This window comes from Oncorhynchus keta, chromosome 35, assembly GCF_023373465.1.
Source record: "Oncorhynchus keta strain PuntledgeMale-10-30-2019 chromosome 35, Oket_V2, whole genome shotgun sequence".
In the NCBI taxonomy this organism is placed as follows: Eukaryota; Metazoa; Chordata; class Actinopteri; order Salmoniformes; family Salmonidae; genus Oncorhynchus; species Oncorhynchus keta.
This window is the reverse complement of record NC_068455.1, coordinates 26,798,490-26,824,681: the sequence shown is the minus strand read 5'-3', so window position 1 is coordinate 26,824,681 and position 26,192 is coordinate 26,798,490. Positions and strand designations below refer to the sequence as shown.

General features: G+C 40.0%; 1 protein-coding gene across 1 annotated transcript; it reads right to left on the bottom strand.

The window, feature by feature from the left end:
• Positions 1 to 1,880: 1,880 nt before the first annotated feature.
• LOC118368208 (neuroblast differentiation-associated protein AHNAK-like) lies at positions 1,881 to 25,670 on the bottom strand. Its single transcript, XM_052496774.1, has 7 exons — positions 25,336 to 25,670; positions 15,335 to 15,384; positions 15,074 to 15,184; positions 14,898 to 14,984; positions 14,624 to 14,765; positions 14,188 to 14,351; positions 1,881 to 14,080 (listed from the first exon to the last, which is right to left on the bottom strand). The coding sequence occupies exons 1-7, from the start codon at positions 25,388 to 25,390 to the stop codon at positions 4,523 to 4,525; spliced, it is 10,167 nt and encodes a 3,388-aa protein (XP_052352734.1). The 5' UTR covers positions 25,391 to 25,670; the 3' UTR covers positions 1,881 to 4,522.
• Positions 25,671 to 26,192: the final 522 nt, after the last annotated feature.

Below are 26,192 nucleotides of genomic sequence, written 5' to 3'. Positions count from 1 at the left end.
CTAGTCTAAAACAACAACTGAGCTAATGGAAACTTGGGAGGGAAGAAAAAAAATACATTGCCTCATGTACCTGTGTTACACAAAAAAACTCAGTGTAAATCTGTAAAACAACTAATAATAAGTAATTTTGGGCTGATAATTAAGTTGAGTATTCAGGGTTTCCAAAACCGTATCATAATCAAGGATCAATTTGTTTCTAGATAGAGCATTTCACTCTTAAATAATCCCCTCAGCTAATCAAAAGGGATGTGGAATGACTCCAATGCAATGCAATTGGAGTCATGATAAGGGAAACTGTCTACCATTCATAGCCTCCATGACTAAACACTAGTGTTTAATATTTCAAGTTTCACGTCATCTCAATTGCAATTCAAAGGCCAGGCATCTTCAGGTTTAACACCACACACCTGGAGCTTGTGAGATTTCCCTATCTTTTCCTTGCCCTTTTCCATGTTTTCAATTCAAAATTGAAAATGGGAAATTCCACGATAACAGATTTATGCTGAGATTCAGTTTTTTTTACATGAAAGTGTGTACCAAACAAAAACCATTGATTTCAAAGTTTAACAAACCACACAACTCTATGCACAATGACTACTTTAAACAATTTACACAGTCAATCAAATTATATAAAACAATTACTGGAAAAACTGTGCAGATGCAAAGTTTAATCAAATTATATAAAACAATTACTGGAAAAACTGTGCAGATGCAAAGTTTGGCAACAGAATTACAGTAAAATCTCCCTTAGTTTTATTCTGTTAACAAACTTTGTATCTGCACAGTTATTCCTTTAAATTAGTTTTTGTTCAATTTTCAATGAAAATTGTGAAAAGTAGTCCTTGTGCATAACATTGCATGGCTTGTTAAACGTTGAAATCAATGTTTTTGGTTGAGTATACATTTTAAAGTGAAAAGTCTCTTGAGTAATTCTGTTGCCATGGAATTGCCCTTAAGTCACTTCCAATTGAAACAGATCCAACAAATGGAGATGCCACGACATTATTGGACATCACATACATAGCAGCCTACACTGTGTGTTGTACCGTTTAAATTTACATTACATTATGAAGCTCACTCATTTTCCCTCAGAGCAGGTGAACAGTTAACTGGCGGCTATCTACCTCCCTCTTTTTGTGCAATATGGAAAGAGTAGGACACAGTGGGCTACTGTAGGCCGACAGTTACAACACTTGGATATAGGGCTGTGTTTATGTTGTGTGTAGATAGGGCAATTGGAGAACTGGTTAACAGTCAGTGGTCTGTCTGACTGATTCATTGTGGAGCTGCCGATGTAGCTTCGAGATATCACTGTCATCCCTGCTGCCATCCTCTCAGGCACGGACAACTTTACTGACACTGCTCTCAGCTGAGTACCAAATTCATTCTGAGCTGTAGGATTAGAACACTACTAACCTCTAGTGACAGCATTCAGGTACTACTGCATCAGTTCATTCCGTTGCTGCATGCAACATGATTGAAACACTTCAACGCACTTCCTCAAGCAAACATACAGCTTTGCAAATGTTCCTACCATCCACATTAAATGGGAGGCATTTAGTCATGTTTATTCACTAATAATTGCAAACCTCTCCTCTCCTAGACATCTAACTAAGCCTGCATGAGAAAGGGTCTTATGGTAGTTAAAACCACACTGTCAATTGTGCACACATACCACCAAGAGTGGGCCTACCAATTAAATTATGTTGAATAACTCATGGTCTGTAGCTAGCCAGCCTACATAATCCACAACAATGGCCCGTAGCATGCTATAGAAACCAGCTCGATTCTACATTGCTGGATATGGCGTGTCTGTAAAGAAGAAAACAGAAATCTGAGTGATATTAAATGTAGATACATGTAGCAGTAAGGACATGCACTTCTTAATATTTTAGAATATTTATTATTTATAGTTTTGCAAATAAATTGACTACATCAGTGCAGAATAAGGCAATAGCAACAATCAAAATAAGGCAATATAAATGAATAAATCAACTATTTACATAGGTGTTAAAATGTTTCTACTTTGCACAGAAAACCAAATCTATTAGTTTTACATTATGGCAAATCAAAACTAGGCATCATTATAATCAAAATAAAGTTGCATCAATATATATTTTCTGCTTTTTACTGTGATTACAAGCATTCAATTTTAGCATCATGTATTTCATGGTATTGAGTGTACAGATTTGAATAGTTCCTTATATATGTGTTCTGTTTTTGTTCTATTAATGTTGCATGGTTTGTATGTATATCATTACGTATTCATTTTTCAGACTCATGATCATTTATACCTTATATCTATATATGCCTGTGGAATAAAGAGCAAACATCCGAGATCATTCATAAATGCATATGGCAGTGGATTAACAAGTTCCTCTTCATTATATGTACAGCATAACAATTTGCAGAGATGTCTAAAAACAGCAATGGTCTCAGTGGTGTACAATTCCATGGTAACAGAGTGACACTGAGACTCAGATATTTTACTTTAAAATGTATGTCAAACCAAAATCAATGATAGCAAAGTTAAACAAACCATACAACTCTATGCACAATGACTACTTTTAAAGCTGCATTACGTAACTTTTTGGGCAACGGGACCAAATTCATATAGAACTATGAGTTATAGATCTGTCCTTTTCTTTGAAAACAAGAAGTGGTAGATCTGTTCTATGTGCTCTATTTCTATGCTTCAAGTTCTTACGTTTAGTTTTTGCGTCTTATATTTCCAGTTTTGTACACCAGCTTCAAACAGCTGAAAATGCTTCGTTTTTAGTTATGGAAATATATTTCACAGTGGTTTAGATGGTACAATGATTCTCTACTCTCTACATGCTTGTTTTGTCACATAAACTGAAATTAGGCAAACTATTACAATTTCTGCAAACAAGGAAACAACCACCAAAAATGCTGGTAACAGAATGAGGCACAAACTCTCATTCTGTTATAAAACTTTGCATTTGCACTGTTCTTCAAGTAAATGTATTTTTGCAAAATGTTCTGATTTTATGCGAAGAAAGTAGCCTATGCCAGATAAAAAAAATTCACAACAGACCTGATGGAAACAGCAAATTTGTCAGTAAATGTATTTTTGGGGGAGAAAACTAAATAAGCTAGACAAGGTGGGATCATTTTGTGTCAGTAAAATGAATTATGCGAGAAATGGTGGTGGAAATGCTTTTATGTGCAAATATTTACAGTATATAAAAACCATCATATTGAAGTCAATTGGAGTCACATGATGCTGCAACTCAGGGGTAGACCTAACATCGTAAATATATATCCGATACATATCATACAATGTGTTACGAATTTGCAAAAGGTATGATATGTTAAGAATTCCAATTTGTTGTGGCTAATGTTAGCTAGGTGGCTAGGTGGTTAATGTTAGCTAGACTAGGGGTTAGGGATTAAGGGTTATGGTTAGGAGTTAGGTTAAAGGGTTAAGGTTAAGGTTAGGGAAGGGTTAGTTATCATGCTAAGTAGTAGCAAAGTTGCTCACAAGTAGTAAGTAGTTACAAAGTTGATAATTAGCTCAAATGCAAACGTTGTCCATGATAAGATTCAAACAGACAACCTTTCGGTTGCTAGACTTTCCTGTTATACACCCACCCCGACCAGCCACCTTACATTTATTTTTGCTTTATGTAACCTTCTGTCTTATGTAACCATACCAAACTGATTTGTATGTCGTAATTGTGTTTACTATGTTATGTCTAGTCTATGAGACCAGGCTGAATGCTATTGTGTGGTCCACCCACTATGACTTTGGAAGAGGCAAGTCACCCCGATAGATGTCAGTATTGGATGACCATTCAAGTCTGAGGAAGTTGGGAGATGATGTGTATTTGCCAAAGGTTTCATGTTCGAATCCAGCGAAAGAAAGTTGTTTTTGATATTTTTGTTTTATGCCTGTCCCAAATCCTTAACCTTTACCTTAAACATTTGGAGTTAATGTCTAACTTTAATAATTCTGAGTTAATGCATAAACTTAAAGAAAAATTCCACCCGGAAACGATCTTTTGGTATTTGTTTCATTAGTTCATTGTTGACATAGTCCCAAAATGTTTTGCTTGTCTGCAATCAAGTTTTCAAAATATGTAACTTTCAAAATATAGAAATCATCCCTGTATGCTGCAAATTGCATCATACGGGGATGATTTATGTATTTTGAAAATGACATATTTTTAAAACTTGATTGCATATTTTCTTTATGCAGATTTTTGAATATTCCCAATCGAATGGAAACCTAGCTGCTGTCACGCTGTTACTGTGGAATTGACCTGGTCTCAGCGGAAGTAATTACATTGACAAAGTTGGCTTTTACAACGCTACCTGTATCATGGGGCTTGTATGCCAATTTGTGTACTTATATAGTGTACTAGGTAAACACTCAAAACATTGAACTGTATATATTAAAACTTGGTCATAAATGAAAGCACAATTAATAAGAGCACAATAATAATCTGACTGATATTACTCCTCAATGGAGGGATTTATCATACTGTATTCCTCCCAGTCACTCCAATTCAGCCCCATCAAAAAATTTCATTTTCTCAGACTGCATAGTGTCTTTTATCTGTTTGATAGATGAGGCTGTTTCATCTGAGATGGGCTCAGCCACAAACACATGTGTAATTTTTTGGGTTATGAAAACCGTTTCCTTGTCAGTGCCTGACATTTCCTTAACTACATGCCTCTCAATAACTGTTTGCCCATCACTCTGTGTTTTGTTGGTGTCGTCCACTGACCAAGATGCAGAAGAAACTCCGGCGGTCCCTGTCTGCAATCCAAAATCTGTTAAGAGTGTGGCCTTCTGTGTGTCTGGTATTGCTTGTATATTGGATGTGCTGACATGTGTACCAGACTCCAATTTTAGGGTGGCCACTGATGAGGAGGAAACTCCGGAGGACATTGGAATGGTGACTTTATCTGCCAAGTAGGGTTCAAAGGCAATCAATTCTGTCCTTGCTGTGGAGGTGATGACATCACCCTGTACCTCAGTGGCAATAGGATCAGAATATTTCACTGTGACTTTGGTTGGAGAGGCCAATGGTGGACCAAATTGTTCGCTTGTGACTGTTGAACTAATATCTGCAAAAGCTTCCGATGACTGTACTGAAAAGGTCAAGCTGGCATCCTGTTCCACAGAGTCATGGCTTTTCTCACTTCCTCCTTTCTCAGAAGTGTCTTTTTCTAAAATCTTGGCAGATTCTGAAGGAGAAGATAGTCCAAATGTGGGAAACTTAACCCACCCAAATGTAGATTTTTCTTTGGCTTCTTCCTCTTTATGCACAGACTGGGTTTCAACACTGGTTTGAGCATTTAGTTCGGTTTTCCCTGAGGCTGTTATATCTTCCCTTGAGCCTGTGAGCTTCTTTTCCACTTCCTCTAATTTGGGAACATCAAATTCAACATCAATGCTTCTTAATACCTCCCCAAATGTTGTCAAAGTCAACTTTGGGGATTTCTCTGGTCCTTGTGGTTTTACTTGAATCTCATAATTCTCCAAAATAACATTTGGATTTATATCATCATGTTCATTCTCAGGTTTGGATTTTGAAATGCTCAATCTGGGCATTTTAAAGGTTGGAAGTTTGAATTTACTAGGTGAGCCTTGACCTTTGCTGGGGGAACCATGGCCTTTATCATCAATTGTCAGTTTTGAAACTTCAACTTCATGAACATACACTTCGGCTATTGCCATTCCACGTTTAACTGAGGGCCTTTCAGATCCAGCATCATGTAGCTGTACTTCTCTAGATCCTTTAATGTCAACTGTGTCCCCGTGTTCGGGTAAATCAATTTGTAATGAAGCTCCAAGTAGTTGATCTATAATTTCTACCCCAGGCACTTTAATATCCTTCTCTGTATCCGAGACATCGACTACAACCTTTGACGTTGCGCCAAACTTAGGGAATTTGAATGTTGCCATTTTGAATCCCATCTCTGATGTTTCTAGTTTTCCATCAACTGATAAATCTTCATGTTTCATTTCAACTTTACTCTCCAGAGCTTTCATTTCCACCTCAGGCTCTTTGACCTCCACATTTCCCTCTGAAAGCGAAATGTCCACCTTTGGATGACTGACATCAATCTCAGGTGGTTTCATTTCTGGTTTGGAAAACAATCCAAATGACATCTGTGGTATTTTCATTTTCACATCAATTTCTGTAGCAGCTCCATCGGGCATTTCAATTTCACCAGAAGGCACTTCGATATCAACATCAGGTGGTTGGACCTCCACTTGGTCCTCTGGTAAAGTGACATCTATGACTTTCTTTGATACACTGAAATCCATCTCAGGACCTTTTACCTTTGGCAATGATATTCCAAATTTGGGTAGTTTGAACTTACTTCCTTGTCCCTCAAGCTCAATATCATGTTTCACTTCAACTTGAATCTCTGGAGCTGTCATTTCCACCTCAGGCTCTTTGACCTCCACTTTTACCTCTGGAAGAGAAATATCCACCTCTGGAAGACTGACATCAACCTCAGGTGATTTCACTTCTGATTTTGAAAACCATCCAAATGACATCCGTGGCTTTTTCATTTTCACATCAATTTCTGTAGCAGCTCCCTCAGGCATTTCAACTTCACCAGAAGGCACTTTGAGTTCAATTCCAGGTGGTTGGACCTCCACGCTGGCCTCTGGTAAAGTGACAATTTCAAGTGTTTTACTCTTCACATCCACATCTATAGATGGGCCTTTAAGGTCAACACTTGGCTTTTCAATGTTAATTGCTGACATTGTCAGTTTGAGTTCTGGAATTTCAGATCCATGAACCTTGACATCCTTGTCCACATCAGGTACCTCTACTGTGATGTTTGGAGCAGCTGCTCCAAATTGAGGGAATTTTAAAGTTGGCATTTTGAATCTTGAGGGGGAGCCTACGGTATCTTTCACCTCAATTTGAATCTCTGGAGCTTCAATTTCCATCTCAGGTACTTTGACCTCCACCTTTTCTTCTGGAAGAGAAATATCCACCTCTGGAAGACTGACATCAACCTTGGGTGCTTTAACTTCTGGTTTTGAAAATCCAAATTTGGGGAATGACATTCGGGGCTTTTTCAATTTCACATCAAAATCTTTAGAAACTGCTTCTGGTATTTCAACTTTAACAGAGGGCACTCCTACTTCAACATCAGATAGTTGGTCTGCTCTTCTCTCTAGTAAGTTGACATCTACATCTGTCTTTGAGAGACTTAGGTCAAATTCAGGACCTTTAACCTTCGGCAATGAGATTCCAAATTTTGGTAGTTTGAACTTACTTCCTTGTCCCTGAAGCTCAATTCCATGTTTCATTTCAACTTGAATTTCTGGAGATTTAATTTCCACCTCTGACTCTTTGACCTCCACCTTTACCTCTGGAAGAGAAATATCCCCCTTTGGAAGACTGACATCAACCTCCGGTGCTTTCACTTCTGGTTTTGAAAACCATCCAAATGACATTCGTGGCTTTCTCATTTTTACATCAATTTCTGTAGTAACTCCCTCAGGAATTTCACATTTACCAGAAGGCACTTTGAGTTCAGTGCTAGGTGGTTGGACCTCCACGCTGGCCTCTGGTAAAGTGACAATGTCAAGTCTTTTGCTCTTCACATCCACATCTATAGATGGGCCTTTAAGGTCAACACTTGGCTTTTCAATGTTAATTGCTGACATTGTCAGTTTGAGTTCTGGAATTTCAGATCCATGAACCTTGACATCCTTGTCCACATCAGGTACCTCTACTGTGATGTTTGGAGCAGCTGCTCCAAATTGAGGGAATTTTAAAGTTGGCATTTTGAATCTTGAGGGGGAGCCTACGGTATCTTTCACCTCAATTTGAATCTCTGGAGCTTCAATTTCCATCTCAGGCTCTTTGGCCTCCACATTTTCTTCTGGAAGAGAAATATCCACCTCTGGAAGACTGACATCAACCTCGGGTGCTTTAACTTCTGATTTTGAAAATCCAAATTTGGGGAATGACATTCGGGGCTTTTTCAATTTCACATCAATGTCTTTAGAGACTGCTTCTGGTATTTCAACTTCAACAGAGGGCAGTCCTACTTCAACATCAGGTAGATGGTCTGCTCTTCTCTCTGGTAAATTGACATCTACATCTGTCTTTGAGATACTTAAGTCAAATTCAGGACCTTTAACCTTCGGGAATGAGATTCCAAATTTTGGTAGTTTGAATTTACTTCCTTGTCCCTCAAGCTCAATTCCATGTTTTATTTCAACTTGAATTTCTGGAGATTTAATTTCCACCTCTGACTCTTTGACCTCCACCTTTACCTCTGGAAGAGAAATGTCCCCCTTTGGAAGACTGACATCAACCTCCGGTGCTTTCACTTCTGGTTTTGAAAACCATCCAAATGACATCCGTGGCTTTCTCATTTTTACATCAATTTCTGTAGTAACTCCCTCAGGAATTTCACATTTAACAGAAGGCACTTTGAGTTCAGTGCTAGGTGGTTGGACCTCCACGCTGGCCTCTGGTAAAGTGACAATGTCAAGTCTTTTGCTCTTCACATCCACATCTATAGATGGGCCTTTAAGGTCAACACTTGGCTTTTCAATGTTAATTGCTGACATTGTCAGTTTGAGTTCTGGAATTTCAGATCCATGAACCTTGACATCCTTGTCCACATCAGGTACATCTACTGTGATGTTTGGAGCAGCTGCTCCAAATTGAGGGAATTTTAAAGTTGGCATTTTGAATCTTGAGGGGGAGCCTACGGTATCTTTCACCTCAATTTGAATCTCTGGAGCTTCAATTTCCATCTCAGGCTCTTTGGCCTCCACATTTTCTTCTGGAAGAGAAATATCCACCTCTGGAAGACTGACATCAACCTCGGGTGCTTTAACTTCTGGTTTTGAAAATCCAAATTTGGGGAAAGACATTCGGGGCTTTTTCAATTTCACATCAATGTCTTTAGAGACTGCTTCTGGTATTTCAACTTCAACAGAGGGCACTCCTACTTCAACATCAGGTAGATGGTCTGCTCTTCTCTCTGGTAAGTTGACATCTACATCTGTCTTTGAGATACTTAAGTCAAATTCAGGACCTTTAACCTTCGGCAATGATATTCCAAATTTTGGTAGTTTGAACTTACTTCCTTGTCCCTCAAGCTCAATTCCATGTTTCATTTCAACTTGAATTTCTGGAGCTTTAATTTCCAACTCTGACTCTTTGACCTCCACCTTTACCTCTGGAAGAGAAATGTCCCCCTTTGGAAGACTGACATCAACCTCCGGTGCTTTCACTTCTGGTTTAGAAAACCATCCAAATGACATTCGTGGCTTTCTCATTTTTACATCAATTTCTGTAGCAACCCCCTCAGGAATTTCACCTTTACCAGAAGGCACTTTGAGTTCAGTGCTAGGTGGTTGGACCTCCACACTTGCCTCTGGTAAAGTGACAATGTGAAGTCTTTTGCTCTTCACATCCACATCTATAGATGGGCCTTTAAGGTCAACACTTGGATTTTCAATGTTAATTGCTGACATTGTCGGTTTGAGTTCTGGAATTTCAGATCCATGAACCTTGACATCCTTGTCCACATCAGGTACCTCTACTGTGATGTTTGGAGCAGCTGCTCCAAATTGAGGGAATTTTAAAGTTGGCATTTTGAATCTTGAGGGGGAGCCTACGGTATCTTTCACCTCAATTTGAATCTCTGGAGCTTCAATTTCCATCTCAGGCTCTTTGACCTCCACATTTTCTTCTGGAAGAGAAATATCCAACTCTGGAAGACTGACATCAACCTTGGGTGCTTTAACTTCTGTTTTTGAAAATCCAAATTTGGGGAAAGACATTCGGGGCATTTTCATTTTCACATCAATATCTTTAGAAACTGCTTCTGGTTTTTCAACTTTAACAGAGGGCACTCCAACTTCAACATCAGGTAGTTGGACTGCTCTTCTCTCTGGTAAGTTGACATCTACATCTGTCTTTGACATACTTAAGTCAAATTCAGGACCTTTCACCTTCGGCAATGAGATTCCAAATTTTGGTAGTTTGAACTTACTTCCTTGTCCCTCAAGCTCAATTCCATGTTTAATTTCAACTTGATTTTCTGGAGCTTCAATTTCCATCTCAGGCACTTTTACCTCCACCCTTTCCTCTGGAAGAGAAATATCCACCTCTGGAAAACTGACATCAACCTCGGGTGCTTTCACTTCTGGTTTTGAAAAGCCAAATTTTGGGAAAGACATTCTGGGCATTTTCATTTTCACATCAGTATCTCTAGAAACTGCTTCTGGTTTTTCAACTTTAACAGAGGCCACTCCAACTTCAACGTCGGGTAGTTGAAGAGCTGCTCTTCTCTCTGGTAAGTCGACATCTACATCTGTTTTTGACACACTTAAGTCAATTTCAGAACTTTTAACCTTCGGCAATGAGATTCCAAATTTAGGTAGTTTGAACATACTTCCTTGTCCATGAAGCTCAATATCATGTTCCACTTCAACTTGACTCTCTGGAGCTTTAAATTCCACCTCTGGCTCTTTGAACTTCACCTTTCCTTCTGGATGCAAAATGCCCACCTTTGGAAGACTGACATCAACCTCCGGTGCTTTCACTTCTGGTTTTGAAAACCATCCAAATGACATTCGGGGCTTCTTCATTTTCACATCAATCTCTGTCGCAGCTCCCTCAGGCATTTGAACTTGACTAGAAGGCACTTCGATTTCAAAATCAGGTGGTTGGACCTCCACTTTGTCCTCTGGTAAAGTGACGTCTATGACTTTCTTTGATAAACTTAAATCAATCTCAGAACCTTTTACCGTTGGCATTGATATTCCAAATTTGGGTAGTTTGAACTTACTTCCTTGTCCCTCAAGCTCAATATCATGTTTCACTTCAACTTGAATCTCTGGAGCTGTCATTTCCACCTCTGACTTTTTGACCCCCACATTTCCTTCTGGAAGATAAATATTCACCTTTGGAAGACTGACATCAACCTCACATACTTCAGGTTTTGAAAATCCAAGCCCTGGAAATGAAATCTGTGGCTTTTTCACTTTCACATCAATCTCTGTAGCAGCTCGCTCAGGCATTTCAACTTCACCAGAAGACACTTTCAGATCAACATCAGGTGGTTGGATCTCCATGTTGGTCTCTGGTAAAGTGACATCTATGTCTTTCTTCGATACACCTAAATCTATCTCAGGACCTTTTACTTTTGTTAATGAAATTCCCTGATTTGGCAGTTTAAACTTGCTTCCTTGCCTCTCCAGTTCAAGTCCTTTAGTCTTCACATCCACATCTATAGATGGGATCTTTACACTAGATTTTTTAAAGTCACTCTGTTTTTCAAAGTCAACTTCATGTACTTTTCCTGATATTGACAGCTTGGGTTCTGGACTTTCAGTTCCATGAAGTTTGATATCCTTGTCCACATCAGGTAACTCTACTGTGACGATTGGAGCAACTGCTCCAAATTTAGGGAATTTTAAAGTTGGGATTTTAAATCTTGTATCTTTCACTTCAACTTGAAGCTTTGGAACTTCAATTTCCACCTCAGGCAATTTGACCTCCATGTTTCCCTCGGGAAGAGAGATGTCTGGTTTTAGCACACTAACGTCAATCCCTGGGGCTTTAACTCCAAATTTGGGGAATGACATCTGTCGTTTTTTAATTGTCACATCAATATCTTTATAAACTGTTTCTGGTATTTCAACTTCAACGGAGGGTACTTCGGCTTCAACATCCGGTATTTGGATGTCTCCTCTCCCGACATCAACAGATTGGACATCAATGCCCATAACTGCTTCTTCAATGTCAGATGAAGGTACCTCTGGCATTGTTTCTGAGCTTAAAGTTCGTATTGTAGGTGATTGAAGGTCTGTCACATGAGTTTTGATAGTGGAATATTCAGAATCTGGTACTTTGCTGAGTTTAATTTCAGCCTCCGACATTTTCATTTCAAGGTGCAATGCATTGCTTTCATCTTTGACCTCATCCTTCTTTTCCACCGAGGTGTCTCTTTTTGGTAGTCCAATCCCGATGTCTGAGAATCTAATATCTGTTTGTGTTATTCCAAACCTAGGCATTGAAATATTTGCTTTCTTTGACTTCTTATCTAATCCTTTAGTGTAAGTGGCAGGCATACGATTTCTCTCCTCAGAAGTGATGGTTGGCCCCTCAGGTACTGGTACTGCCAACTTAGGCTCCAGAATTTCACCAGTCTCTTTTTCCTTTTCCACTTTGTTGGGAGTTCCTTTTTGTTGTATAGTTTCCATTCCAGCTTTCTCTATGTTCTCTCGTTTATGGAGTTCAATTTGGATTTCATCCTCATTGGTCTTTCCAGCTTCCTGTTTTGTTTTTGTATGGTCTATTTCTGTCATAGTAATAGGTTCATGAGCACCTAGATCAAAAAGTTGGGTCTTTGGCAATTTGAATGTGGTAACTGAGCTCCTGCTCAACTTTTCTGGTGAAGCATTTATGTCAGTCTTTTTGACATACGTGTCCAACTGTGCCTTTATGTCTGTGATTTTAGACAGGGTGGCATCTACTGTCACATCTACTCTTTCTGCATTCACGTCTGTCATTGTGATTTGTTGATGAGCAGGCAGGCCTGCAATGTCACCCTTCGACAGCTTGAACCCTGGCAATTTGGAGACAGCCTCTTTAACTCTATCAACGTCTATAACCATCTGTACAGTCTGCGCCTGGATTTCTTCAAAAGGAAGAGTGAATGCTGTTTTAGGCTGTTTTATCACTGTGGCCTTGGTGCTAGTTAATGATGCATCTTCTATGCCTGGGATCTCAATATCCTCACGGCTTGGAAGTATCTTTAACCCCCTATCCTCAACTGTAAGGCCTTTCACGTCCTTTTCTACAATCTTCACATCTGTCATTTTTATGGGTTTGTCAGTAACAAAGTCAGCAGGGTCCACCCTCTGCAGTTTGAATTTGGGAGCAGATCTTGTACCAATTTGTGCTAAAACATCATCAATGCTTCTCTCTGTAGGTAACTTTGAAGCTTGTATTTCCATCTGCGAGTCTGGTTCCATTGTAATACTGATGACCTTAGCATGTATGCTAATTTCCTGTGCATTCACATCAGTTTTAACATATGTTTCGTTCAAGTGTTGATCTTGTCCAATCTGAGGGGATTTCCTGATAAATCCTCTATCTGACATGTCAAGGCAGATGTCTACTTTTGGCATGCTCAGTTCCTTATCAGTGGAGGGTAGGGTTTTCCCTGAACTCTCATTGATGATTACTTGAGTGTTGATATCAATTGGGAGTTGACACTCCTCCAGCTCAGTATGTGATACTACAGTTGGGCTCAGCAATGTATTGTCATGTGCAGACAGATCAGATGTTATCATATCTGTTCTTGGTGTCTTCAGGTTTTTTAGTGATACTTTTACTGGTATGTTTTGCTTGTGTTTGTCTTTTTTCTCATTTCCCTTGAATGTAAACTTTAGTTCTGACCTCTCTTTATTCTCTTTCTTCTTTGTCTTTCCCTCTGGAGATTTCTTGGTTGAGGGACTTTCTTGATCAGCAAGAGCAACTGTTATGTCTGTGGTTTTCAAAGTTTTGTCCAGACTAATAAGTTCTACCTTGTGTTTTTTAGTTTCAGAGGCTGCCAGGTCTGGAATAATGCATTCATTTCTTATCTTGGTGGGTTCAATTTTTTCAGATTCTGATTCTAACACATATACTTCAGATATATCTACTGATGCGCTCTCTAGACCATCTGGTGAGTGTATGTCATCTTGACTCTGTTGGTTTTCCATACCCTCTACACGTTCTACAGTTAGTATGTCTATGTCCTGGTCCGGCTGTTCAACAGACATGCTCTTGCGGCCCTTCATCTTCATGCTTGATAACTTTATCTTATGCTTCTTTGTCTTGCCCTTGACAGCCTCCTGAGATTTTATTGGCGACTCTGTGTCACTTGTTGTAGGGCTAAGCTCCAGCTTCCTCTTATCATCGGCCTCTGAAGTACTGTGAGACCTCTTAAAATGGGACTTTTGACTTTTGCTGAAGGAGGGGAACTTGGGCCAAGAGATTCGGTCACCGTGCCTTTTTGTCTTTGAATGTCCCCTCATTTCCGGAGAGGAACCTTCATTCACCTGTAGGATAACAAAAAGTGAATAGCTGATTGATTTCTGAATGAGAAAAAGAGCCAAAGACATAACACTACTCTACATATCCAGAAAAAGAACATAGTGATAGTTACTTGGATGATTTCAAGGGCTGGTTCCCTCTCAAGTGTGGATGTCTTTATTGGTTTACGTTTCAAAAGTAACTCCATCTTGTAAGGCTGGGCATGTTCCAATATCTGTAGAGCATCTTCATATGTAACATCGTCAAAATACACAGTGGCACTGAGTATCTGATCACCTGAATGAACAAAAGGAAAACATAGAAATACCAATAAATCAACATTTGAACTGTAGAACTCTAGCATATACAATCATTCAAAGCCAAAAATGTGGGAGTCTCTTACCCTGGATAGCAAAAGCAATCTTGGCTCCGTTACTTCACATTTAACCTATTTCACTCCACATTTCACTGATATGTCCTTTGCTTTCAGGTTAACTTTTTATAGGCTATAGGCTACTCTTTTGGTTCAGCTTCTGAAAGAACATGGTATGAGCTGGTTGTCTGCTTACCCTCATGTACACTAAGAAGCTTTGAGGCTGGTGACTCTGGCCTCACTTCTTTGATGAAGATTCCCTCCTTCCCTCCACTTACAACGAGGCCCTCGGCACATGTCTCTTTTGCCATTTTCACAATCACTCCTGACTCTGGGCTCTGAGTTTACACGGGAAAAAAGAATGAAAGAAAAACATGAGGAATGTTGAACTACCAACATGTTATGCACCACCAATGAAACCCTGAAGCCATGCTTCTCCATGAGTTAAAGATAATGCAGTCTTGTCTGACCTCCAGTTGACTCATCTTGGCAGGGGAGCGCTTTTCAAACAGGGACCCAAAACCTCTCTTTCCTTTTTTGCCACTCCCACCTCCACCCTAAAATGAATGTTAAAGAAATCAGACGGTGTGACAAAATTCACACTGCAAGTCAACATGATGGTTGGATGAAATATACAGCATTGTACCTGTTTATCACTGTCCTTGTATTTGTCAGTCTCGGGGTATTCATCTACAGGGGAGGATCCTTGAGGGCGAGGTCTCTCCCCCTCTATAAACTCAGATGAGTCTTCACATATCTACAACAAAAATATGTTCAAAGTAAGTTCCTTTTGTTACTATATGGAGATTCATTCAAATGAGTTGGGTGTCTTTCCCATAGTCTTTAGTATTCACATGATGTCCACCAATGCAAATAATAAGTTTGCCATATCAGTATATCCACTCACTGAATCATCCACCGTGTCAGGCTCTGGTCCCTTCAGCCTTCGTCCGGACCCTACTCAAAATAAAGAATAAAAAGAGAAAAATAATAAGAGCATATTTAGTAAACCACCACAGTTCTCAAAAGGTTGCAACCCACTGGTTGGTGCTTATTTATAAAACCCTCTTAGGCCTTACTCCCCCCTATCTGCGATATCTACTGCAGCCCTCATCCTCCACATACAACACCCATTCTGCCAGTCACATTCTGTTAAAGGTCCCCAAAGCACGCACATCCCTGGGTCGCTCCTCTTTTCAGTTTGTTGCAGCTAGCGACTGGAACGAGCTGCAACAAACACTCAAACTGGACAGTTTTATCTCCATTACTTCATTCACAGACTCAATCATGGACACTCTTACTGACAGCTGTGGCTACTTTGCGTTATGTACTGTTGTCTCTACCATCTTGCCCTTTGTGCTGTTGTCTGTGTCCAATAATGTTTGTACCCTGTTTTGTGCCACTACCATGTTGTGTTGCTGACATGTTGTTGTTATGTTGCTACCATGCTGTGTCATCATGTGTTGCTGCCTTGCTATGTTGTTGTCTTAGGTCTCTCTTTATGTAGTGTTGTGTTGTCTCTCTTGTCGTGATGTGTGTTTTGTCCTATATTTATATTTACATTTACATTTAAGTCATTTAGCAGACGCTCTTATCCAGAGCGACTTACAAATTGGTGCATTCACCTTATGACATCCAGTGGAACAGCCACTTTATTTATTATTCAAATTTATTTATTTTAAAAATGTTATCCCAGCCCCCGTCCCCGCAGGAGGCCTTTTGCCTTTTGGTAGGCCGTCATTCTAAATAATAATTTGTTTTTAACTGACTTGCCTATTTAAATAAATGTTAAGTAAAATAAAATACAAATAAAGCCTCAGAATATCTCTCATTAGGTAACCAGGTATTAGATAATATTTCCATGTTTTGTTCACATCTATTGTGAATATTATCGGGATATAACATTATCAAAATATTTCAGATGATTGTCCCTCCCTCCCAGTCTGACCAGGGTATCAGAGTTCTTTAGAGATACTAAAGCCCAGGAGCAGATTATTGGAAGTTCTTCCTGGCAAGAATTCCCAAAGGAACCAGCTTCCACAGCTGCCTGTTAAGTGATCCACTCTATTGATTTGGAGATTTAACTCAAAATGTGCCTTGAAGTCTGCAGTAGGTAAGGGAGTGTAGTTTTCAAAATGTATTATCCGGATCAATGTGATTGTTATTATTATCATCTTTGATATACAATCATACTGTGATCATGTTTTCCCTTGTCAAGTTACCCCTGTGCTGATGCCACTTGAGTATCCATTTCTGAGAATAAAACAAATATTCAAAAACAAATAATGCTATGAATGTTATGATATTAGCTGCTGAGTACCCTCGTGGTTGGACTGAAGCTTCACAATAGGCCTACTGGAAGTCACTGGTCAGATCATTGCAGCGGTGAAAAGCGGAGTCAATCACCACCTTCCGGAGACACCTGAAACCCCACCCCTTTAAGGAATACCTAGGATAGGATAAAGTAATCCTTCTCACCCCCCTCTTAAAAGATTTAGATGCACTATTGTAAAGTGGCTGTTCCACTGGATGTCATAAGGTGAATGCACCAATTTGTAAGTCGCTCTGGATAAGAGCGTCTGCTAAATGACTTAAATGTAATGTAAATGTAAATGTAAATGAAAAGCAGCGGTGTCTCATAAAATCAGAAGATGCAGTGGGGTTGAATAAACTCTCTTCATGTTGATGTGAAAATCAAGATTGTCTATCAAAAATGCTGTAACAAGGTTACAGGTGAGACAAGTTCCCTGCTCAGAATTATCCAATGCTGAGTTTACATTCTGAGATGCTGTATGTGATATCGATTGACTTAGGCAAGTAAACATGTTTGATGTGTTCTGGTCGAAACATTGCAAGCAATAAAGTGTAGAGAGCCCAAAAAATGTCTGAAAACATTCACAAGATTTTAGAATCGTAAATTAATTGATATTGTATGCCCCACTTGAAAACATGCTGGTTAGTTTGAGCGATAAGTAATGGGGAATTGCTGTGTATACAATTCTTTGTTTGCTTGTGAGTTTGTGTGTATACAGTGATGTTAACAGACACTGAGAGACGAGAAGCAAGTACATGGAGTGAACGTTAAATAAATAAATAACTGACATGAAACAAACAAGGACAGCGTCTGGACAGGGGAAACATAACACATTTACATTTAAGTCATTGAGCAGACGCTCTTATCCAGAGCGACTTACAAATTGGTGCATTCACCTTATGACATCCAGTGGAACAGCCACTTTACAATAGTGCATCTAAATCTTTTAAGGGGGGGGTGAGAAGTATTACTTTATCCTATCCTAGGTATTCCTTAAAGGGGTGGGGTTTCAGGTGTCTCCGGAAGGTGGTGATTGACTCCGCTTTTCACCGCTGCAATGATCTGACCAGTGACTTCCAGTAGGCCTATTGTGAAGCTTCAGTCCAACCACGAGGGTACTCAGCAGCTAATATCATAACATTCATAGCATTATTTGTTTTTGAATATTTGTTTTATTCTCCACTTTGTTTACATACCCTACATTACTCATCTCATATGTATATACTGTACTCGATACCATCTACTGCATCTTGCCTATGCCGTTCTGTACCATCACTCATTCATATATCTTTATGTACATATTCTTTATCCCTTTACACTTGTGTGTATAAGGTAGTAGTTTTGGAATTGTTAGGTTAGATTACTCATTGGTTATTACTGCATTGTCGGAACTAGAAGCACAAGCATTTCGCTACACTCGCATTAACATCTGCTAACCATGTGTATGTGACAAATAAATGTGATTTTATTTGATTTTATTTGAATGGCAAAGTGAAAACGTGTTTTTTAATGTTTGCAAATGTATTGAAAATGAAATACAGAAATATATGTTTTACATAAGTATTCAGACCCTCATTAGCCAATACTTTGTAGAAGCACCTTCAGCAGAGATGACAGCGGTGAGTCTTTCTGGGTAAGTCTTTCCACTCCTGTATTGTGCAAAATTTGCCCATCATTTTTTACAATATTCTTCAAGCACTGTCATATTGATTGTGGATCATTGCTAGATGTAGCGTGGTTCATCTGCGTTGTGTACTTTTAATTAGGACGCTGCCACAACTGAAGGTCTGCTAGTTGAATTCTTTTGATTTGCCCTGCACACGAAGAGACAACACACGTTATGTTAACCCTTGGCTCAGTCCTGGCTCTCAGACACCTTGCTGGTTGAAAGTCAGGCAAAAGAGCACCAAAAGGAAATAACAGGAGCTGAGTGCACACATTCAATGCACAACAGCACACCATACAATACAAGTAAAATGATACAGAACATAATTCGGACAAAATAAAAGACACATGAAGAGACAACACACATTATGTTAACCCTTGGCGCAGTCACAGCTCTCAAGCACCTGCGCAAGCACATGGACACTCACTCAAACACTGTCCCAAGTACTCACAAGTTACAATAGATACCCTAGATAGCGAGCTTTGTGAAACTTGTTAACATAAATCTTTATATTATCCACATTGTAACAAACTTATGGTAGCATAACAGTACATTGTGTAACATTACCACGGTTTTATATTGAACAATTTCGGAGCCAAGGACAACATACCTTGCTAGCCAAAGGTCAGGCAAAAGAGAACAATAAGGGGGTACTGAAATACAGATAACCCGCGATGGGCCAAACCAAAATATACAAAACTTTTACCATCACATGTATGTACAATACTGATATGAAAAAGTGTTTTTACACCAAAGAAATACATAAGCTATGCAGCTGTAATTAACTAAAAGATTAACTAAAAGACTAAGAGATTTGTCTTGCTGAAAGGTGAGTACATCTCCCAGTGTGTAACGGCTTTCTTGTGGAGAAGGAGAGTCGGACCAAAATGCAGCGTGATGATGACTCATGATATTTTAATGAAGGAAAAAACTATACATGAAGAAACTACAAAATAATGAAATGAGAAAACCGAAACAGCCCTATCTGGTGCAAACACAAAGACAGGAACAATCACCCACAAAACACTCAAAGAATAAGGCTGCCTAAATATGGTTCCCAATCAGAGGCAACGATAAACACCTGCCTCTAATTGAGAACCACTCCAGACAGCCATAGACTTTGCTAGATACCCCCACTAAGCCACACACCCAATACCTAACAAAACCCCAAGACAAAACACACCACAATAAACCCATGTCACACCCCGGCCTGACCAAATAAATAAAGACAAACACAATATACTTCGACCAGGGCGTGACACAGTGTCTGATGGAAAGCAGACTGAACCAGGTTTTCGTCTAGGAATTTGCCTGTGCTTAGCTCCATTCCGTTTCTGTTTTGTCCTGAAAAACTCCCCAGTCCTTAACAATTACAAACATACCCATAACATGATGCAGCCACTATGCTTGAAAATGTGGAGAGTAGAAACTCAGTAATGTGCTGTATTGGATTTGCCCCAAACATAACACTTTGTATTCAGGACAAAAAGTTAATTGCTTTGCCACATTTTTTACAGTATTACTTTAGTGCCTTGTTGCAAACAGGATGCATGTTTTGGAATATTTGTATTATGTCTATGCTACCCACACAGCCTACCCTCACTGTAGGCTATCTGCTAGCTGTTGGCTAGAGCACACGTGCCAAGACTAGAGTAGGCACTTTTGCTATTTAACGCAACAGTTTTTGACAAAACTATTGTGACAGAAATCAGTAGAGTTAAATATAGGATGAAAACACACTGAACTTTCAATTTTTATTTAGTTAAATTAAAAGGTAAGCAAAAATATTTTGTGCACTACTGTCACGCCCTGACCATAGAGAGCTGATTATTCTGTTTATTTTGGTTGTTGGTTATGTTGGAGCTGTTTATTCTCTATGTTGGTTAGGTCGGGGTGTGATTTAGGGTGGGTTATCTAGGGGAATTGTATTGTATTTCTATGGTGGCCTGATATGGTACCCAATCAGAGGCAGCGCGCACCAGCGACTCCTGTGGCGGGCCGAGCGCAGTGCGCGCTAACCAAGGTTGCCAGGTGCCCGGTGTTTCCTCAGACACATTGGTGCGGCTGGTTTCCGGGTTGGATGCGCGCTCTGTTGAGAAGCAGTGCGGCTTGGTTGGGTTGTGTATCGGAGGATGCATGACTTTCAACCTTTGTCTCTCCCGAGCCCGTACGGGAGTTGTAGCGATGAGACAAGATAGTAGCTACTAAAACAATTGGATACCACGAAATTGGGGAGAAAAAAGGGGTCAAATGTAAAATAAAATACAAATCAGTTGCCAATTAGACGGAAACCTAGCTAGTGTTGTGAAATGTAAAAATCATCATTAGTCCATAATAATCATGATGTCAAGACAATAAAAGAAGCTCCCGAGTGGTGCAGCGGTCTACTGCATCTCAGTGCTAGAGGCATCAATACAGACACTCTGGTTTGAATCCAGGCTGTATCACAACCGGCCCGGGTTTGGCTGACGTAGGCCATCATCGTAAATAAGAATTGACTTGCCTAGTTAAACAACTACTACTACTATGTTTCCTTGTCCAACACAGGTTCAGCCAAGGCTAATTCAACCACATAAGAACACTTTCATGGAGAAATTCTTATATCAAGAGGGCTTACCTGAAGGAAATATCTCACCCTTAAAGCTAAAGTAGCAACCTGCTTTATCCATTTAATACCGCCTCAGACAGATTCCACTCAACCAACAGACTGGATGAAACTCCCAACATAGCTGCTATGTTTTTGCTCCCAAGAGAGTAAGAGCAATGAACCTTTGATGAAGGGTGGATACTGCCCATTTTTTGGGTTCCGGTTCAGTTGCAGCTCAGCCTTCTAGATCAATCTTGTAACAGTATGAGTAACACACAGCAGGGGACAGTGTGCCAAATCCTAGGACTGGAGTTGCAAATCATATTTTAAATACTTCTCATGAAGGTGTGGATGTTCTCCAAAATACATATTTGTATATAACCATTTCCACTCCTACAGGGGATGTACACCGCAGCTATAAATATAGAAATATTATGTAAACTTTACAGTATTTAGTCATCTCCACTCACATCTCACAGAGACTTCTTTACACACTTTTTTCCTTCAGATTGACTGATTTTCAACAAACGCTGTATACATGTTCAGAGAAAAGGGTAATAATGGAGAGGGTCATGACTGTGGAGAGAGACAGTGGACGGTGTACTCTGAAGAACAAGGGGACTCTCCCTGTGTGGGCTGAAAGGAAGGGCATACTTCAAATAATCCGGAACAATTCCAAATTGATATCTCAATTAAAAAATAGCCAGAATTGCTGATGTTCATGTTATATTATATTTTGTTGGCAGGGGCTGGCATATATTCCTCATACCAAGACTGGCACTTAGCGTGGAAAACTCCCTACTCAAATATTTGTTAAATAGGTGCAGCAGAAAGGTGACACAGTAAAAGTATCTACGTTCATTCACTGTCTGCCATACTTTATGTAAGTTGTCCCTACAAACTGTGTTGACATAGTAATTGCATACTGTAGGCAGGTGTAGTTAGGTAACCAGTTTTATAGTTGGTGTGTGATTGTACATTGAGTTTTATGTGATTACACATTTAAATTATTAATTTTGCAGGCCTTAGATTTGTCAGCAAACTCTCCGTTACTGTACAATTTAAAAGGTCCCCTCAATGTTCAAATGTATTTGCACATCTCTAAAATTGTGCAAGTCACAAACAATTATAACAGTTGGGTAAGTAATCTGTAATAATGTCTAACCACATTGTACATGACAATGTAATTACGGTGTAAAACACATTGTTTTAGTGACACTTATATAAAGTGGGACCAAATAATGAATTCTGCATTCCATCAGGTAATACCATAAATCAATGGCCATTCAAGGACAGGGCCCAACTCACAGACACGTACTGTCTGCACATTTCTGCTCTGTTTGTCCTCTGCTGTTCAGGACCCAAAACACATTAGTCGATATGACTATTACTTTATAATAGCAAAATATTTTACATTGTAAAGATTTGACAAAACAGTACAGGGAATATGTTGGAACATTTCATTGAGTTAATCTAGCATGACTCACGTCGGGTGCAACGGCACCATTGTCTTTGGGTGTGGTCACCCTCAAGGCTGCGTCTAGCTAGCAATAATGTGGTAGAGAATGGGCCTCAGTCTCCTCCCTGAACAACGTGTTAGGCTGTAAAACTCAGTCTTAAACAGAGCCAACATCAAATAGTAAATAGTCATGCTTCTACACCCGTGCTTCTACTCCGGAATTGCTTGCTGTTTGGGGTTTTAGGCTGGGTTTCTGTACAGCACTTTGTGACATCAGCTGATGTATTTTATTTTATTGATTGAAATTTGGTTGATGTGCAATTCCCTGTTAATAAATGGGATTGCACCTTGATATGTGGAAGGCCATTCAAAATCTTGTCTACAAATGCATTTGTATCAACAGTGGCTACATAACTATTTTGTAATTGTATATACTCAAATAAATAATGTCATAATAAAAACCTGGAGCACTACAGCATCGTGTTTTCCTCTAACAACTTTATCAAACATCTTCTCTGAACATAACCAGCTGACTCATGACCCTTATTACAGCCATTTGTCACGCCCTGATCTTAGAGAGATGTTTTTCTATTTGGTTAGGTCATGGTGTAATTTGGCGTGGGCATTCTATGTTGTCTATTTCTTTGTTTTTGGCCGAGTATGGTTCCCAATTAGAGGCCATATCATCTCGTTGTCTCTGATTGGGGATCATACTTAGGCAGCCCTTTTTCTCACTTTCTGTTGTGGCATCTTTTTTTTGTTAGTTGTTGGTTTAGCGCTGCATTACTTTACGTGTCGTTTATCTTTCTTGTTTTTGTGGGTTGTTCATTTAATAAATTCTAAATGTACGCCTACCACGCTGGAATGTACTTCCTCATAGGCCCTGGGAGGACCCTGAGCTCTGCTCATTAGCCAAATACATTAGCCAAATGAATTACATTTCCCTCGTTTACAGGGAAGCAGGGCATGATTCCTATCCAATTTTAGAAGAGACACAAGCTCCTTTCTCTGGGGGGTGGTTTGTTTGCATTTAAAGTATAATCAGATTTCTGACAGGGAGAAAAAAACAGAATTGGATTTCTCCCCCCGATTATGTGGACATGGGACTGTGATCCCGCATGCTTTCAATCTAGCAGGCCACAACATTAATTGATACCTAACACAGGAGTTTCGTAATGGTTTAGGAATTCAACTATCAGAATTAGCCCCTATTCTCACATGATGCCCTCCCAATACTAGTACAAAAAATAGCCCCACTGGGAGAGAGTACATGTCCATGCATATAAGCAAACAATAAGTGAATACCCACCCTCTAATGGGACCTGTACTGCTGAATACTTCTATATAGAGGGGCAAAGTACAATAATATGTCTATAAAAGTCAGCAACATCCCCCAGACTGTCTGTAAGAGATTGCCAATGTATATGGTGTATAATTGATGATATCGTTGATGATATCTTAAATGGACTTTCAATGGGCTCTAATGCTGAGTAGACCATCTATTACAGTAATTCTGGGCCAGTATTTGGCACAGGTCTTTGCTCAGGGGAGAGGGCACTTATATCTCATTAGATCATCGCCATCCCTGCCCCATTTTGGCTTCAGTCCCTCCCAGGCCTAGGAATTCACTTTCCTCCATAACCTTGAGCCTGTGCCCAAGTAAAGCACTTTTTGTAGAAAAGTATGATACACTAAATACTGCATTGTAAATGGAATGCTTATATTATTCCTATTACGCACAAGTGTGTAATGGAAATGTGTTTATTGCACACCCCAACTCCCCCTGAGACACCCACAGGGAGTGGGGTCACAGCCAGGGTCACCACTGTACAGCAACACAGGACAAATGAGGGTTAAGTGCCTTGTTTAACAGCACAGCAACAGAGATTTTTACCTTCTAGGCTCCGGTATTCAAACCAGCAACCTTTCGTTTACTGGCCCAACGCTATAACTTCGAGGCTACCTGCCGCACAATGCATATAAAATCAATCAGAAAGCAATGCGGAATTCACAATAGTGTGTTGTATAAAAAGATTCTGATTAACATTTGGTTGAGTTGTCAATGAATTCAAAGTGAAATCAACATAAAATGTCACCCTGTCATTGGATTTAGGCTAAAAGGTTAAAAAGGACACAATTCCCTTACGTTGATGACTTTTTGCAAATCCAATCAGTGTTCCACATTGATTCAACGTCATCACAAAGATTTTCTTTGTTGAAATGGCATGGAAACCATGTTGATTCAATCAGTTTTTGCCTAGTGGGATGGACCCTTACAGATTATGTTAGAGAATAACATTGAGATGATATGGACTGCATTAGTCAAGAAAATGTAATTATTTAAGTCAAGATAATATGCAAAAATAAACATTATTTGAACATGTCAAGGACAAAATCATTTACATGATCAAAATCTAATAACAATGTCCACAAATCACAAATCTAGCATTTAAAGAAAATATGGGCTATGTTACAAACTTTCAATGAGTTCGGCCTTCAGAATTTGTGTCTATATGAAACTTAAATAAGTTAAGTTTACATTGTGAATGACAGATGGTGAACTGTGCATTCATCATTTGATACATTCTGCCTGGGCTCTTGGATAATAACTATACCCCTGGAAAAAAGTACATCAACTCATGTAAACACATCAAGTACATCCCTATGCAGCAGGCACACCCAGGCAGCACACTGCAGACACACCCATCCACACACTGCAGGCACGCAGACAAGCAGCAGGTCAGCAACACGACTCAGCACTCTGCTCTTAGCAGCAGCAGCCTCCCAACACACTCACTCACACATGCTGAGCTCTAGCGCTGAATCAAGGAATAGTTGAGGACAACCATAGAAACAGAGATCGGAGAGAGAGGGATGCCCACCTGTGCCCAGCGAGCCATGCCAGTTGGGGAAGCCCAGGTTGAAACAGTCACACATGTTGTCGGTCCACCGGGGTCCTGGGAGGGAGAGGGGGTCCTGTCCTGGGACTGGCAGGCGTCAGCACAGCGGCCCTGCCCTGGCTACTGATGAGCTCTGGCAGTTTCCCTGTCCTGGCGGGGCTGGAACTGCAGCCTCTGCCTCAAACTGCCTTCTCTCAGTCAGTCACAGCTGGAAGGGATGAGTCGCAGGACCAGAGAGAGAGTGAGAGAGGAGAGTGAAGGAGTGAGCGAACGAACAAGCGGCCAGCGAGACAGAGGGATTTCTGCAGCATCCACAGTCGGAGCAGTCCACACTGGAGTGACGCAGGGCTCTTCTAATCTTTCCTGTAAACATAGACCTCTGGAGCAGCACACTAACCCAATTATGGGAGGGGCTGCTCCCCACCCCTCTGTTCAGCCCCCCCCTCACCAGCAGTATAGATCAGACTAATCTCTCACAGGACAAGATGCTACATATTACAGTAGTTGGGAAACGGGTATAAGAGGGAAAGGCAAAAGAGGAGCTAAACACAGACTTTAGAGAGTGTGTATATAGGGTTTGATCAGAGAGAGGGACGATGATGAAACATTTGAGGTGCCGCAGTGGTGCCTAGTCACCTTGTCTGTGTCTGGGTGTGTTTTCAAAGGGATGCTTCCTGTTAAATGATTTAAGAGCCTGGGCTAAAATAAAGTATGAGCTCACAGCAAGAGAGAGAGAGAGTTGGACCGCTGCATAGCAACCCAGGCCAGACAAGCATCATGTACAAACCCACACAGGGAAAAGACAGTATCAGGCACTAAAAGCCAGGCACTAATCAGGC